We start from the raw sequence: 15,975 nt of genomic DNA, 5'->3' as shown, positions 1-15,975 counted from the left end.
GTATACCTTTATTAGATTATTTCAAAGCCAACAGACTACAGTTTGTATCTCTGTGTGTACATAATATAAATAATACAATTCAACTATGATATATTTTGACAGCAGAGCTAAATGATGATAACTTCCCCATGTGGCAGGACTGAAACTGTCCGGTGTATGTGTGTGTGTGTGCGCGTGTGTGTGTGTGTGTGTGTGTGTGTGTGTGTGTGTTAGACAGATTTGATAAATGAGCTGTCTGTGGCAGTGTCCTTTATATGGGATGTTTTCCCCAAACAAGGTCTAAACATTTATCATGTGCAGCCACAGATACAAATGGATGGCTTGAAGGATGGATGGTTAGATAGCTGGCTAAATGCATAGAGAGAAGAGTGGATGGATGAATGGATGGATGAATGAGTGGGAGACGGTACAACCGTAGATTGCTGAGAGGGGGGAGGTTAGACACGGGTAGAAAAAGATGAACAGGACAGAATCAGAGCCACTGTTTGGCTTTCATCACGTTCAATGTCAAGTTATTCAGTGTCCATCTCGACTTTTCCTTTGCCGTGATAATAATGTTACGCACAAAAAAAGGAGAAAAAAATAACCCAGGCACATATACACATGCATACATTATATCTATGTGAATATACTTGTGTCTGTGTGTGCATGTGTGCGCGCGCGCACACACACACACACACACACACACACACACACACACACACACACACACACACACACACAGCTCCTGGCTCACTATTGATTCACCTAAGTGCTTGCAGGATGAAAGTGACTTTTGGCAAACATACAAATGCCATTATTACATGGCAATATTGACGAAGAGGAAGAGAGATGAGGATGAAGGGAAAAAGAGAGAAGGAAATTGATAAGAGGGAAGGAAAAAAAGCGACGATGAAAGTGAGGTGGGAGGTGAGGGGGAGTGAGAGAGATGGATTGGGAGAGGGGGAATGCAGCATGTCAGACAGAAGGACAAAGGAGACAAAATGTGGGATGAATAAATGAATGAAGGGCTAAGCTGTGTTGACGATGCCGACACATATTCCACCGCCCTTCTCTGCTGTAAACATTTTGACGTATGCGTGGGCGTGAAAGTACATGGACAGCTTATGGGTGGACAAGGCAGACACAGTGGGGCTATAAAGTCTTGTTATCTTAAAACATGTTTTTCCCCCCATTTGTGATAGTATCTTAAAACAAGAGAGAATAAGGTTGACGGCTGCATTACAGTTTTTCAAAATTCCTGAAACAAGATCATAGGCATTGGCAACATTGAAATGATCTCCCTGCACAGGCAGACTGTTTCACAATTTTTAGGACTCGGTAATAAATTTCACTGATGAGATGGAGATTTTAAATGTATTTCCCTCAGTGAGCTGTATGTGCATGTGTTGAATGTCTGTTAACATAATATGGATAATCTGTGACCGTTTTTTTTTTTTACACATGCACATATACTCACTGCGTGTTAAGAGCGCTCGGATAGCATTTGCATGTATCTTTTATTCTTCATCTTTGTAATTGGAAGAACAAGAACTTGCGAGTGTGTTTGTGTGCACGTGTGTATTCGTTCATATGCGTACCAGCATTAAAGAGCGCGTGTGCATCCGTATGTGCATGTACGTGTTCCTCTCCGTCTGTCTTGGGGTGTTTCCGTGCGTGACAGTGTCTGCATTGTAAAATGAGTTTTCAGTTGAGTTCAGCGTCATCCCCAAAGGGCAATTACAGTGCAGCAGATGCAGTTTCATACAACAGGGAGAATATTGAGCAATCTGAAATTGTTCTTATCACAGTTACTGGACCATCGCCTTAATTGCAGCGAGAGCTTGAGTTCACGTCTCAGTGAAGGGAGTTTGAGGGTGGGATGGAAACACAACAAGGCCATGGGAAACGGAACAATTCACTGACTGAACATTTACATGCATACAGATGCATTTTAAAATGGCAATTTTGTTCCCGCATCTTGAATAATAAAGTCAGATTTGACTGCTTGGTATTTTTCGGACTCTTTGAAGCTGCAGCTTAAAGGAAAGACATCACCGTCTTTATGGAGTGGATGATCAAGGTAGTCCAAGGACCAAATTAGCCTTTTTCGATTACTCACTTAAGTGAAAAACTTAACATCATTTGCTTTGCTTCAATCGAAGGCCGCAGCGCACACACCACTGAATACAGAAGTAATCGAGGTATGGTGGCAGGGATGTGCCTATCTGGGGACAAAAGATAATGAAATTGCCACTCTTCTGGAGCCTTAATGCTTGAGTCAATGCATGTCAACGAGCACGTTCCAGTGTCATACACTTCCTGTGTGTGTTGCCCTTCATCTACTGAAACTGAGCTTATCTTTACTGACTATCTTAGCATTCCTGTTCAATCTACATTCTCAGCCCCAGCCTTTTAACGCCACTCTAGGCAACAGTACATAAAGTAAGAACCAATTGAATAAATAGGTTATGTCAGATATATTATAATGGATACATCTCTGTAATTGGAAGAATAATGGCTTGGTTAGATCTGAAGTATCTCCCTCTCTTTAATTCTCTGTTTCACCCACTTTCATGGTTTAACATATTCCAGCAGTTGTTCTCATTCCTCTCTCTCTTCTTCTCTTGAACCATCATCTATCTTCATTTAACTTGAAACCCCTTGTAATCAATAGCTTTTGAAACTTTACTTTCAACGTAGTGCTCCCTTTTTCTTCTCGTCTCTCACACTTTCATCTATTTATCCGTCTATTTGAGGCCAACTCTCCATATGAGCATTTCTCTTTTTTTTCTTCTCTCTCTCTCTACTTACCGCTCTCATCCACCATCCAATCTTCTTTCAACTTTTATAATCAAATTAGTGTCAGGCTTCTACGCTTTATTTAACACAACCTTCTCGCTATCCCATTCTTTGTCACTCATTTGGGGATTGCCATCCTATAACCTAAGTTCAAATGCTATCTATTAATGCCTATCTCACTTATATATATACTGCCTCTCTTTCTCTTTATGGCATCCCCCAGAGTCTGCTATCCTTTCCCATTTCTCTCCCTCTCTGATTCACTCCATTCATCTCAACTTCAAAACTTTCCCCCATTTTCCTCCTTCTGTCTGAATCTCCATCACCCTTAGTATCTGGGCCAGTCGTCGCTTCGTTCCTCAGCAGGATGGATGGTTTCCTCAAAAGATCAATCTGATCACGCCAGCGCTTTCATTTGTAACTCAAAACACATTTTCAAAATGTTGCACGTGAAAGTCATTCTCACCCGGCTCTGCTGTCTAACCACATTAAAGGCAAGTTCTTCAGCAATACTAACCACTTCAATTAGTATTCAACCTCTGAGGCTGTAATTAATGAAGTTTATATGGGGCCAATAAACAGTGCATCTTATTTTGGCAACCTCATTTAATTCTACCTGATGATTTATGTCACAGCTTTAAACCCAAATGTTTTGCACAACAATGCAACTAGCCATTAAATATGCAGTCTGTAGTATAATGGCAGGAGCAAAACGCCGCTATAATATATATATATATATATATATATACATATATATATATATATATTTATATATATATATATATATATATATATATATATATATGTATATATATATGTATATATATATATATAATATAATGGCAACACCATGATATGTCAATATGAGAAGTGCACATGCGATGGCAGGCTGGGTTTGTTCACCGGCATTCATCAAGAGATGGCAGATGCATTAACATGCTGGTTTAACATGCTGGTTTTATGGCACTTTTTAGTTTGTTCTGTCATAAGAAGTCGACGCCACAGAAAAGATGGGAATGACTGTAACGGCCAGTTGCCATTTCGTTTGCACTTCAACAGGCTGACACTGTGTTCATGTTAGACAATTACATATCTATTAACAAGCACTCTCTGCCGGAGTGAGGACTAACACTGTTAGCCAACTCCTCATGAAAGGGGCAGAAGTGCAACCATAAAATGTTCACCGTACAAAAGTGGTTCCCCCTTCTGAAAAATACACTTTCTGCTGCAAAAATGAAAAAGCATCACCATGGAGACTTCCATCAAAGAACACTGCGAAAGCCGAAAACCCTGCGATTTTTCAGCAGTCATCCACTGTATTTGTGTAATTTCCAAATGATGTGTTCTTAACCAATCCAAATATTGACTTAAGGTTTCCCACCTTTCACTTAAAGCACCAGTTCACATATTGATTGATTAGTGTTGAGGGAGCCAAGGGGAAGTAAGACTGTGTGTCAGGTTTAATCACCAATTCAAACCACACAGATCTGAGGCGTTATTATGACTTTCTTCATTCTCAACTGCTGTGAGACTGAGAAAGAGAGACTGAATGGACATTTGTGTAGTTAATAACTGTATGTGTGATTGTGTGACTAAAGGTATAACAGCATAGATCTAACATGGAGCTAAATAACTGTGGTGAATGTTAGATAATGAAATGCGTTGTACTGTGACTAGGGTTGGGTACCGAGAACCGGTGCCATACTGGTTCCAACACGTCCGGTACCTACCGGACCGAAAAGCAACGCAGATTTCGGTGCTTCCTTCCGGTGCCTGAGCCGATTTAAATACTTTTTTTTTTTACACTACTCTGTAAAGTTGCACGGTATATAGATACTAAAAAGGTAGCGCGGTACCCGCACGCTAAAAACGATTATTGAAATAGCGCGGATCAGAGCACACTGCTCTGCTCTCTGTCTGCCTGCATGCAGAGCGGGGCTCGAGGGGGCGGGGCTTCCAGCGCTCACACACACAGTGCGCGCACACAGAGATCGCTGGAGACACGAGCACAAGCTTTTGAACGTCCGTCCTTGGCTTGATGGAACAAATCTCTCCAGTTGAAATTAATGATGACGTGTAGTCCAGTAAAGCAGCAGTTTTAGGATCCAACAGAATCTGAGTTCTGTTGCACACGATCCCATCAGGCCACCTGATTGGACTGGTGTCTGTTCTTTTTTTAAATATATATTGTTATAGTTTGAAGTTAAAAGGTGTGAAGCTGTAGTTTGAAGCGTGTTTTGTATGTACTTATTTATTTATATCTATAGTATACTTTAAACAGTTAATAATATTGTTCAATTTAAAGAAAAAAAATTGCCTTGGCAATAAAAAAGTATCGGTTCAGGCACCGTTTAGGCACCGGTATCGTTTTAAAAGTATCGGTTTAGCACCGGTATCGGAAAAAACCCAAACGATACCCATCCCTAACTGTGACATATTGTTCCATTTCTTCTTTTGAAAATGTCAGAAAAATAATGCCAAATACCAATCACAAGTTCCCTGAGGTTGAAATAACCTTTTCAGTTTGAGCATTTTGTTTGAACACTTAAACACCTAAAAACTATTCAGTGGTTAATAATATAAAATCTCAGCAAAACCTTTGAGAAGCAGGAATCAGCGAATCCTTGTACTTGATGAATCACTTGAAACAATGAATCAATAATTTGAAGTGGTGTAATTAATTTAAACAATAAGCCCCCAGGAACGGACTACAAGCAGCCTAATTAGGAGAAGAATTAAAATCAAGAATGTCTTGAGGGTTTACTCCTCTCAGGTGCATTCACATCTTTAGTTCAGCTGTGTTTGAACTAGATGTAAAAGCAACACCGAGTGGTGTCAAATAATCACCGGGAAAATCATATACTGATATTATACACATTATTTTATGTTTATTATACTGAACAAATGACACAAACGACAGATGAAAATACCCCCACATTAAGGTGTGTGAGCTGCTCTTATAGGAAATGGAAAGACATCGGAAAGAGGGAGAACAAAGGAAGGACATATTGAGGTGGTGAGGTAATGACAGAGACACTTGTTGAAGGATGGAAAGAGCGAAAGAAAAGACTGAAAAAGAAAATGTGTACTCTTCTATAATACGTAGGTGTGTTTTCCCATGCGATAGTCTGTAGTTCTTGGAACAACACCATTGTGAACCATTGACGGGCATGATAATAACGCTGCAATGTTAGACCTGAGCTGAAGGAGCTTTCATCCCAGGAATCCTATAGTGGACACATGTGCTTTTACTATACGAAGCCCTGAGGGATCTGAACCTACAAAAAAAACAGTCAGATTCAGTAACATACACCAAAGAAGCTGAGCGATTATGTCTGTCTGACTAGGGATCAAACTCAAACAGATACAGGTTCAGATCATTTCACATCTAACTGCTAACTGCTCTCAGAGGCATCTCTCTGGAAAAATCCCTGTAGTCTCTTTTTCTTTAGCTCAAAAAACATCCCTATAGGTCTATAGATGACAAAGAAATTGTAAAAACTAAACTTTTTCATAACAATCTATCCTACTTCTGGAACATGAGCCATTTCCTTTCGAGAAATATTTTTGCAATGAGGTGAAACTCAATCTGCAAAAAGGAGGGAGACCAGCCTTTCTCTTCAGAACACCACATCCAGAAAAAAAAAAATGATACGTGCTCACCAGAGGTTTGCAAATAGCATATAATGAATCATAATCTAACAGGTGTTTTTCAATGTTGACTTACAGCTTTTGGTAATGGAGCTGTATCTGGACAAACACTCTTGACCGTTTAAAACTCCCTTTACTTACTGCATAGTTGTTACATGTGTCAGACAGACTTTTTTTTTAGGGCAAGCTATGTTACTCATAAGCGAGGAGCTCATTTTCACAATGTGTGATTCATGTGCATGTGTTCCGTTTTTAGTTCAATGTGTTGAAACATGACTCAAAATCAAATACCAAACCACAACACACACTCTGTAACACACGCACACACACACACGCACATACACACACACACACACACACACACGGACACGGACATAGCAGGGCTACTCACATGCTGCCACTGCTCTTTGATGAGCGGCCGGTATCGAAGGAAGTATTTCAGAGGGAAGCTGTCGATGTCGGGCCAGGTGGCAGGGCTCTGCCAGGACACCTCCAGCCTGCGGGCGTTGAAACGGATCGGGGTCGCCGTCACGCGCTCCGGGGGGTCCGGTTTAACTGTGCGGTGAATGAGAACGATTAGTTAAAGGGGCACCCCACCAACACATACAAGTTCAGCATTTTTTTGGAGCAGAGTTTACTGCCCTGGAACTGCTGCTTAGCGCAGTGCCACCTTAGCTACAGAGGAAATGCAGCTAGCTGTCGATTTCTACGTTTCAGGGACTTTTGTAACGAACCTTGTTTTTACTCGATGTGATGCCAATTTGTTATTGTGCAGTTTTGGAAATTGAGAAACACATGTTTTCATCCATCTTTATCAGTTCAAGCAGCGGTCACGGCCGCTTTGGCTCAGAGTTCAACCCATTTGAATTTTTTGGCGCCCCCCCGCTCCACATCACAACACACCACAATAATGCAGGAAGAGCATTTCTGTGTGAATACGCCTCCTGGCTTGAGACTTCAAGTATTTGACAGAAAACCTGCATTATAAACGAGGGACATGGAGTTTGAAACATGAGGGAAGAGAAGGCCAGAGAAGGGAGGGAAGGTCTAATGAAAGATGCTATTGAGGCGCATGATGCCGTTTTTTTTTTAACCTTGACTCATACTAGGAACTAAAAGTCAGGGTATTTCAGTCGCTAACACATTGTTGCACAATTCTCCTTATTTTACTATGTACTCCAATGGAAAATACATATTTAGAGGGAGGATGAGGATGATATTTGTTTATTTATCAGTAAAAGAAAGCGGTGAGGATAAAGGCAGAAGACGGGAACCACGAGTCCCTGATGGACAGTTTTGTATACATGTTGTGTTTCTGAATACCTGTCAACCGAGAAAGACATGCAGACAGAGAAGTTGAGAGAATTCGATTCAATGCTTTTCACAAGATATTGAATGACCAAGTCTTTGTTGGATCACTCTCACTAGGGAACACACTGGCCCACCACTTCAGCAACATGAAACCTTTTCTCAGCCAGACACACGTATGATATTTCAAAAGGGAATGGATAGCTGCAGTAGCAACCAACATGTCTGATAATGCACGTAAAGATAAAGTACAAGAGGATGAAATCAATTTGGGTGAAACTCGCCACAACATACGTATGGCACATAAACCGACACAGACAGAAGCAAACAAACAGGCGTCTCTCTCAGTATAACCTTCATGAAATGAATGATGAAAATATGAAAGACCGTTGGAGATGATAAAAAGAAAGATAAAAGCAGACTGACAGCATTCTCCCTTGAGAAAGAGATATTCATCTCATTGTGACCTTCTTCAAGTGATTGTGTAAAAAGATGAAATAGGGATGGGAAGAAATAAAGAAAGCGAGAAAGAAATAGAGAGAGAGAAAGAAAGTACAGTGCATATAGGCAAAGTGAAACCAAAGTGAAGTCAGTGGAGACTAGAGATCAGAAACTCATCCTCTTTGTCCACATCCGATTTGTCCAACAGTACGTAACAGAAGGAAACATGCGCGAGGACAGAACAAAACAGAGAGAAATCTGTATGGGTGGGGAGTCTCAAAGGCTTTTAAAGTATTCATCTGACTTGAAACGGAGTATGAGCTTTGTGTTGCATGAGTAATGAACACATCCTTCTTTTGAAGCACTTCTATTAATACTAGAGCTGAACGACGGAAAGGACCTAAATGAAGAGTGAGACTATGAGAGCCCAGGACTTCACGGACCAAAACAGATTTAAAAAATGATTGTGAAACGCGGCGAGGAGCAGATTATCGTGCTCAACAACTTTCGCAGTGTCCATTTATTCAACTTAAAGGAATGTTGCAGGGAAATAGACGTAAGCCATCTTTCTCAATTCTGAGCTGCAAATTCTCGATTGTCAACGAAAGTCAAATGAATTCAGGTAAAGAAATATAAAAGGTGTTGTAATGAGGCGAAGAAAAACCACGATGTGTGATCACGGGTGTATAACTTTATGAAATCCCATTGTTCTGCTTGGCCTGAAAACGTCTGTCATGACTCCCTCGACTCTGTTCATTCAAATTTGCGTCAACATTACCGCTTCCCTTTCCTCCCTTCAGCCTCATGTTGCAGCAGTCACTGCGGCCCGTTCTTTCTCTCGGGCGATGATGCAAGTGAACAGGTATACCGTAACATAAAAGTCTAATCTTTCAAACAGCTACTTGCGAGACCATTATGTTCACTGTCTGCTGAAAATGGAACAAGAGAGTGGGAGGGAGAGTGGCTAATCTTTCTTTTTAAACAGAAAAAAGAGGGTAGCTTAAAGGCTGTCCCGGTGGCTAAGACTGTGCAGCAATCAAGCAGTAAAACAGAAACAGAGATCTGTAGGCTTACCAATGTAGTACATCATCTGAATATCTGATTGTAGTGTTTCTAAAACATTACTGTGCAGCAGCTAGTCCTTTTACTTAATGCAGCCAGGTTTGTATGCATGATACAAAACAAAATAACAAGACATCTAGAAACCCTGTAGCCCCTGTACACCACACCACAGATTTCCTTTCAAATAAATGGACAAAAAAAAAGAAAAAATAAGTGGAATCTGTGAATCTTGTAGTGATGCTGTGCAAGTACGGCACAAGGTAACTGTGACTAAACTCTACTATACATGAAGTGTGTAAGACGTTCTATTCTATGTGCATAACACATTCTGTGGGTGTACAGTAAATGGTATGTCTTTAGTGATTTTTTTTTACTGAATATGTAAAGCATGCCAGCAGTAGAGCACTAATCTGGTTCCTTTAATGGACTCACTGCAATGAAATTACACAAATTCTCCTACTCACATAATTAAATTACTAGAAGTGCTACGTCCTTAATGGCTGCTGTCCTATTTGTTTAAAGCTACAATAGGCAAAGAGAATCAATGGGAATTTTAAAAAGTCCATCTGAAAGTTCTCTGTCAGGTTTTCCGTCTTGCTAATTAAATGATAGATGACAGTCATACAACTGCATATGTTCTCATATCTGGAAAACTAAGACTCCAGGGAGTTTTACTTTACCCGTACCATACCATACGCAATGACTACGCTTGTCGACCCTTTTTTCCCGACTAACCCTAACCCAACTACAATAGGGATAAAAAACAGAATCTAATCTCTACCTTGTGGTGTTTATTAATATGAAGCAGGACTGCAGCTCTCGGGATTTTCTGTTGGAAGTTGCAATGGTAAGAAGTACGCTGCTGTCCAGAGGCTGTTGGACTTGTTACGTTTTGTGCATGGTAGTAAATAGTGTATCTCTTGGCAATTATGTCTCTCAAACTCGCCAAGGCTTTTTTTTTATTTTGGTAGACAATGCTGATCTCTGACCTTCCTTGCTGAGTCTGCTGAAATCAGCAAGATATCGCAACAAACTGACTTTTTTTATTTGCTAAATAAATAGTATGGAACAACAAAACAGCTTGTCAGTGCAGTCCGGGCTCCTTATTGGAGCATATCAGAGAAAAACAACTGTAAATAGCCCAAGGGTTGTTGCATTAAAGCATTTTACACGGCTGTTATTATCCTCTGAACTTAACTTCACTTCTATAGACTGAAGTCAACATTTGCTGGCTCCTCCTGGGACCTGCACACAAACCACCACAAAGCAACCACAAATGAAACCTGAATATGAGCACATCATATTAATTGAAAGGATGAACCTGACAGATGATTTAATGGTGTTGTAGGAAGCCTACTGCAGCTACATCCTCCCCCCTTTGAAATTTAGTCGACAGTATATTCATTTAATCACAATTAATTCATAATATAGTCCTCAATCATGCTCAGGTTGGCTAGTGTCAGAGTTGACAAAGAAAATCAATGTAGGTAAAACAAAGCTTTAACTTAGAAGTCTTTACACTAAGACAAGATCAGTCATTGTTTGATCATCCTGGCACAGGAAAGCTTTAAGTTATCATTTGATGAGTCTGAAACTTCCTTGAGGGTTCTCTTTGTAACTATACCCAGAGCACGCACGCACACGCACACGCACACACACACTCTCTTCTAATTTCATCCCGGCTTTGGTCGGATGAACAAGGACAGTTGAGAATCTTCTTACTCCCACTCAGAATTCTGAAGTGCACCAGGAAGCATGAAATTGTTTTATTTATTTACGATCTGCCTCGTTGTCCCTGATAATGAATGTGGCTTACAACTTAGAATGGCATGGGAAAGACTTTTAACAATGCAGGAACAAGGAGCAGATATGGGGGAGGAGAGCAATAGGGGGAGAGAAGGCAAAGTATTTGAAACACTTAAAACAATTTAGAAAATAGATGAACACAGCAAGACATTTGAAAACTACATTTTTGGTTTTGGCCTTTCAACCTGCAATTTCAATCAAATAAAAAAATAAAGACACTGATCTTTTCAAAGTATTTCTTATTTGCAAGATACTGTTCTTGTGTTCAAGTCTGAATAGAAAATAGGTTTATGTTGCTCTCAACTCTCCCTGTGATCACAACAGTTGCATTGTGTTGTCAGTTATACTAAAGTGAAAAGCAAGTGATCATGTATTGCTTTAGCTTTACACCATTGTATTGTATCAAAGCTGTAATTTAACTCAACGATTTCCTCATACGCTTCTATACAATCCGAGGAATGGTCGAAGGCACTTCACTACCGGCTCCACTTTTCAGAATAGGAGGTTGCCGCCTGATTTAAAAGCAAAACTTTAAGAAATAAATCTGAAAATAATTTGGACGTTTGTCACACAAATGGCATTTTCACGTTTGAGAAGATGTGGCTGGTGACAGAGAAGGAGGAAGAAGCCAAACAGGAGGGAACAAAGGGGAGAAGTATAAAATCACATGAAGGGCATGTGGGCAAGAAAGAGAAAGCAGAGGGAAAGAAAAAGGAGCAGTGGGGTGTTTTGCTATCACCAATAGTTGAGGGATATTTCCTCAGCCAAGGCGCTAATCCGGCTAGCATTAGCATTTTCATGAGTCCTGTGTCCGGGGCTTGGCAGAGCATGTCACTGCCTCATTTGGTTACTTATGTACGCACACACACACACGCACACGCACGTGCACACACACACACACACACACACACACACTCTTTTTCAATACCTCACCCTCTCGGTCGACACACTCCACACAGCCCCGTTGGTGTCTGTGTGTGTTTATGCGTCATGCATACCCATACTCTGAGCAATACAACAGAGCTGAGGACTGCTGGCAGAACTTCCCTTATCTATTAAAGTACTTCTCAATCCTTCTTTAAAATGGATTTCTCCTCTTCACTGCTTTCCAGCCTGAGTCGCTTATGAATTCTAAGAGTCTTGCTATTATTATGTAGCCTTCTGCAGCCTAAGTGAACAAAAAAATGTCACAATCCCAAACTGCATTTCTTTTTCAAACTACTTAACACATCAATGAAGGTTTATAATCTGAGAAACCAAAAAAAAGGAGACGAAGTCCCAAACTTTTCTAGTTAATTCTTACATTAAATATGACAGAAATGTGCTTCCATTGCAGCTGGTGTTTGGATTATCTGGGACTTTCAGTGAAAAAGCAGACGGTCACATCCTGTCCAAGCCTCAATTAAATACTGTTTGCTGCGGAAAAGGTTCAGAGGTAGCATGTTTATTATCTAGAGCCTTTGGTAATGACAGGGGTGCACAGTCAGTGGGTTGCTTGCTAATGGACTATGCTGTTGGTTAAAGCAAAAAAGAAGAAGAAAAAGAAGCTGTGCACTCTCCTTTCAGATGGTTGACAGTTATTTGGCCATTGAAATTCCATTTTTTTTTTGTCTTTCTGGCACCGAGCATAACTGTGTGTGCAACAAATCTCCAAAGGGAACAAGAAGTCAATGAAATCAGTCATCTGTGCACAAACAAATGCATTAACATTGCTCAAGGGTTGGCATCCTCGAAAAGATGCCTCGACACTCTTCATCTTCGTTTTATATTTCGGTTGCCAATTTTTTTTGTCAATCTGTGTGGGAAAAGGATCTTTCATTTGTCCCTGATCTAAGTTCAAATAAAGAGCCGTTTGTAAACTTCAACGACAAGCGTTATTTTTGCAGCCTGAATGAGTTAGGAGGCAACTAAAATGATCAGTTTTACAATAATATCAGTGCTTCAACGTGCACATGCATAATGTTTGTATCAAATTTGCTTACAAACGTGTCAAAGAACACCACAACATGAGAACACTTTACACAACATCTCTCTTACCTATACTGGACTCTTCAAAAGAAATTGTGGTGGAGGCTTTCCCCAAAGCATTGACTGCCGTCACATTCACTTTGTAGGGGAAGCTGGAGAAGACCTCGGGGAAACGTACACGACAGCGATTCTTATGGTCTGGATCTTTCTGCACATCCAGTGAGCGCAGGTTGTGTCTGGAGGGGAGAAGGGAAATGAAAAGTGAGGAGCAGATGTATTAGGGAAAAAAAAGAATGTAAATATGACTTTACAACTTTATTTCTCAAGGAAAATTACAATCCTCTTTAGTAAGCCCTTTTTTGGTGAAAAAAGGACACACAAAAAAAACACTGTTCAGGAGAACATGGAGCTTTTGGCGTAGAAATAAAGCAGGCAGCATCACTCAAAGCGCCACCTGTTGACTGGCTGAGCTGAACGTCTCTCTGTTCTCTCTTTTCCACTCGTCAACATTATTCAAACAGAATGACGTTGGTGTTACAAACTTAGTGAAGGCAGAGTCCACCTGCTGAGGTGTGAGTTGTGGGACTCTGTGATCTGGGCATATCAAAGAGAACCTGAAGGGAGAGGTGTTTAACTACACAGCAAAACCAACATGGTATTAGTTTTCTTATAAAGAAAATTAATAATAAAAAAACAACCCGTTTTTCTTTTTTTACTGACTCATGTGGATTGTGGTTGCTTTGATATTTGGGTTATTTTCATTCTCAAATATAGTTGAATCGCCTGCAACGTTTCTGTTCTGTAAGGTGAGAAACAGGACTCCTTCATCTCTTGCCACCAAGACTTTTTGATGGCAAAATGTTTGAAATCATACATAAATTGGTGCCTGTGCCAGGGATGAAAAATAGTTTCCAGAATACACAAAATTGCAACATTATAACTGCCCCTAACCCCCTATAGGTAACTTTGTGTAATCAGCGCTTCACCTTTTTTTTTTTCAGGTTAAAGCAATAGATTCCTCAACATGTTTGCGTGTGTCCCAATATCTGCCAAGATTTCAAAAAAGAATGCATACATTGTGGTGAAACCTTAATTCATGTCACTTAATGTAAGATAGGTTTTTGCATGACACCCCAATATATATATATATATATATATATATATATATATATATATATATATATATATATATATATATATATATATATATGTGTGTATATACAGTATATATAGAGTGATCTAAGCATGCAATTCCAAAAATTGACCAATGCACTTACTGTACGTCGACTTCGAAGGTGGTGGGGATGTACGTCGGGTGCTGTTGGTGCCAGCTGCAGTAGAAGCCTTTTGGGTAGGTGTTGGATCGACAGGTGACTGTGGGCTCTCGAGGGGGAACTAGAGAAAGAACAAAAAAAACAAGACACATGGCAAAACTGTTAGCTAACATATAAAGTACATTATATCATTAAGAGTTAAGCGTTTGAGAGAGCGATTTCAAAATAGCACAGCTCACATGAAATCCAATCCAAAGCATTGGTTTCTAATTTAACATTTCCTCATTGAATTATTCAATCTTGATCAAGTATTTCATACATACAAAACGTCACCGTTACTCACTTTAAATGAAATTGCATCTCTGGTTATGTTTTATGAGAAATGCTTTTAATTTGTTTAGTTGTGATTGCTTGTGTTTGTGTAATACATTTTTTTTATACAAATAAATTAAAGTTAGACTCATTAAGAAGGAGTGATTAAGATTGATTATATACCTGCATGCTAAAACAACTTCCTTTAGCTTTCACAGTATCACTTATATTTTATATAAACCTCAAGCTTCGGCAAAGATCGTGTTAAAATGGATATCTTGAGTCAATTTGTATTGAGAGGCCATCTTGTTAAGAGAATGTCAGGTCAGATTCAACACCGGATTCAAATCAATATATCATTCCTGCTCACTCTGTCACTGGGTAAACAGCATATCTGCTTCCTCTTGTTTTCATCTAATGACTGCAGCAGGGTAAAATGTTGTGACTGCAGGCAATTATTTTCAAATTGACTGTATTTGCATTGATTTTTGTCCCCTAAGCTGTCTGAATGGAAGTGAATGGAAGGAAAAAGTGACCTGAAAAACCTCCTAGTGAAACATGTGTTACCCTAGACCAACGTTCAACAATTCAATCACAGTTAAATTATTTAAGGAAACGATTGAAGCATAAGGCGATGAAGAACAAATCTGGAGATATTGGAGAGACAGAGCAATAAAAAAATAAAAAGTCAAGAAGCTGGGAGGGGAGAGGTTGTGTGGAGAAAGGAAGGATGTTGGAGTGGTAGAGCAACAGAAGAATAAAAGAGGTTGGCCAGAAAAAGTGATGTTTCGCCAACTCTGGCCTCCTCCAAGATTAGGGTCTTTTCTTCACGGCTAGTCAACCGTGCACTCGTCTACCACTCCCTTCTTTCCTCCCCACAGCTTCTTACCCTTTTACCCTCGTTATCTCTCCTGCTTGTGACATACAATGGGTGTACAGTGCGATATCACAGAAACACAGTTCTTTAGATTATGTTTTACTTAAATCATTTTCCTCCTCTGTATTCTATTCCCAAATTCACCATCTTCTATTATTTGATCTTTTCTTGATCTAAATTGCAGCGTTTTTCCATTCACACATGGTGTTTCATTTGGTTAGGATTACTGCAGTATATCGCTTTGATAATATGGCAATATGGCTGGCATGGGACTTTAATTATGACATATTGGATAGCAGCCAGTAAGCATTATACACTCCTGATAAGATATGTTGACTAATAACAGCTACATTCACACACTTTGATTCTTCATTTATGGCCAGTAATGCACACCAGAGTTGAATGGGTGGGATGGGTCATCCTGTCTTTAGGAGCCATCAACCCATTCAGTAGGACATGGGAAAAACGGCATGAGCTGCTCAGTCGAGCAGGATG

At 39.9% G+C, this 15,975-nt stretch overlaps 1 protein-coding gene across 1 annotated transcript in view; it reads right to left on the bottom strand.

Annotated features, from left to right (window-relative positions):
* The window catches only part of cntfr (ciliary neurotrophic factor receptor), a gene marked incomplete at its 3' end in the record, with an annotated part of 202,516 nt that overhangs the window by 13,225 nt on the left and 173,316 nt on the right, over window positions 1-15,975 (bottom strand). Inside the window, exons 5-7 of the mRNA XM_079234913.1 lie at window positions 14,295-14,412; window positions 13,087-13,253; window positions 6,824-6,987 (exon numbers count right to left, since the gene is read on the bottom strand). Coding sequence (XP_079091039.1) covers window positions 6,824-6,987; window positions 13,087-13,253; window positions 14,295-14,412 — 449 coding nt within the window. The remainder of the gene's footprint in view (window positions 1-6,823; window positions 6,988-13,086; window positions 13,254-14,294; window positions 14,413-15,975) is intronic.

Source organism: Taurulus bubalis (genome assembly GCF_910589615.1).
Source record: "Taurulus bubalis genome assembly, chromosome: 19".
Taxonomy (NCBI): domain Eukaryota; kingdom Metazoa; phylum Chordata; class Actinopteri; order Perciformes; family Cottidae; genus Taurulus; species Taurulus bubalis.
The sequence above is the reverse complement of the archived record's forward strand: the minus strand, read 5'-3'. Positions and strand labels throughout refer to the sequence as shown.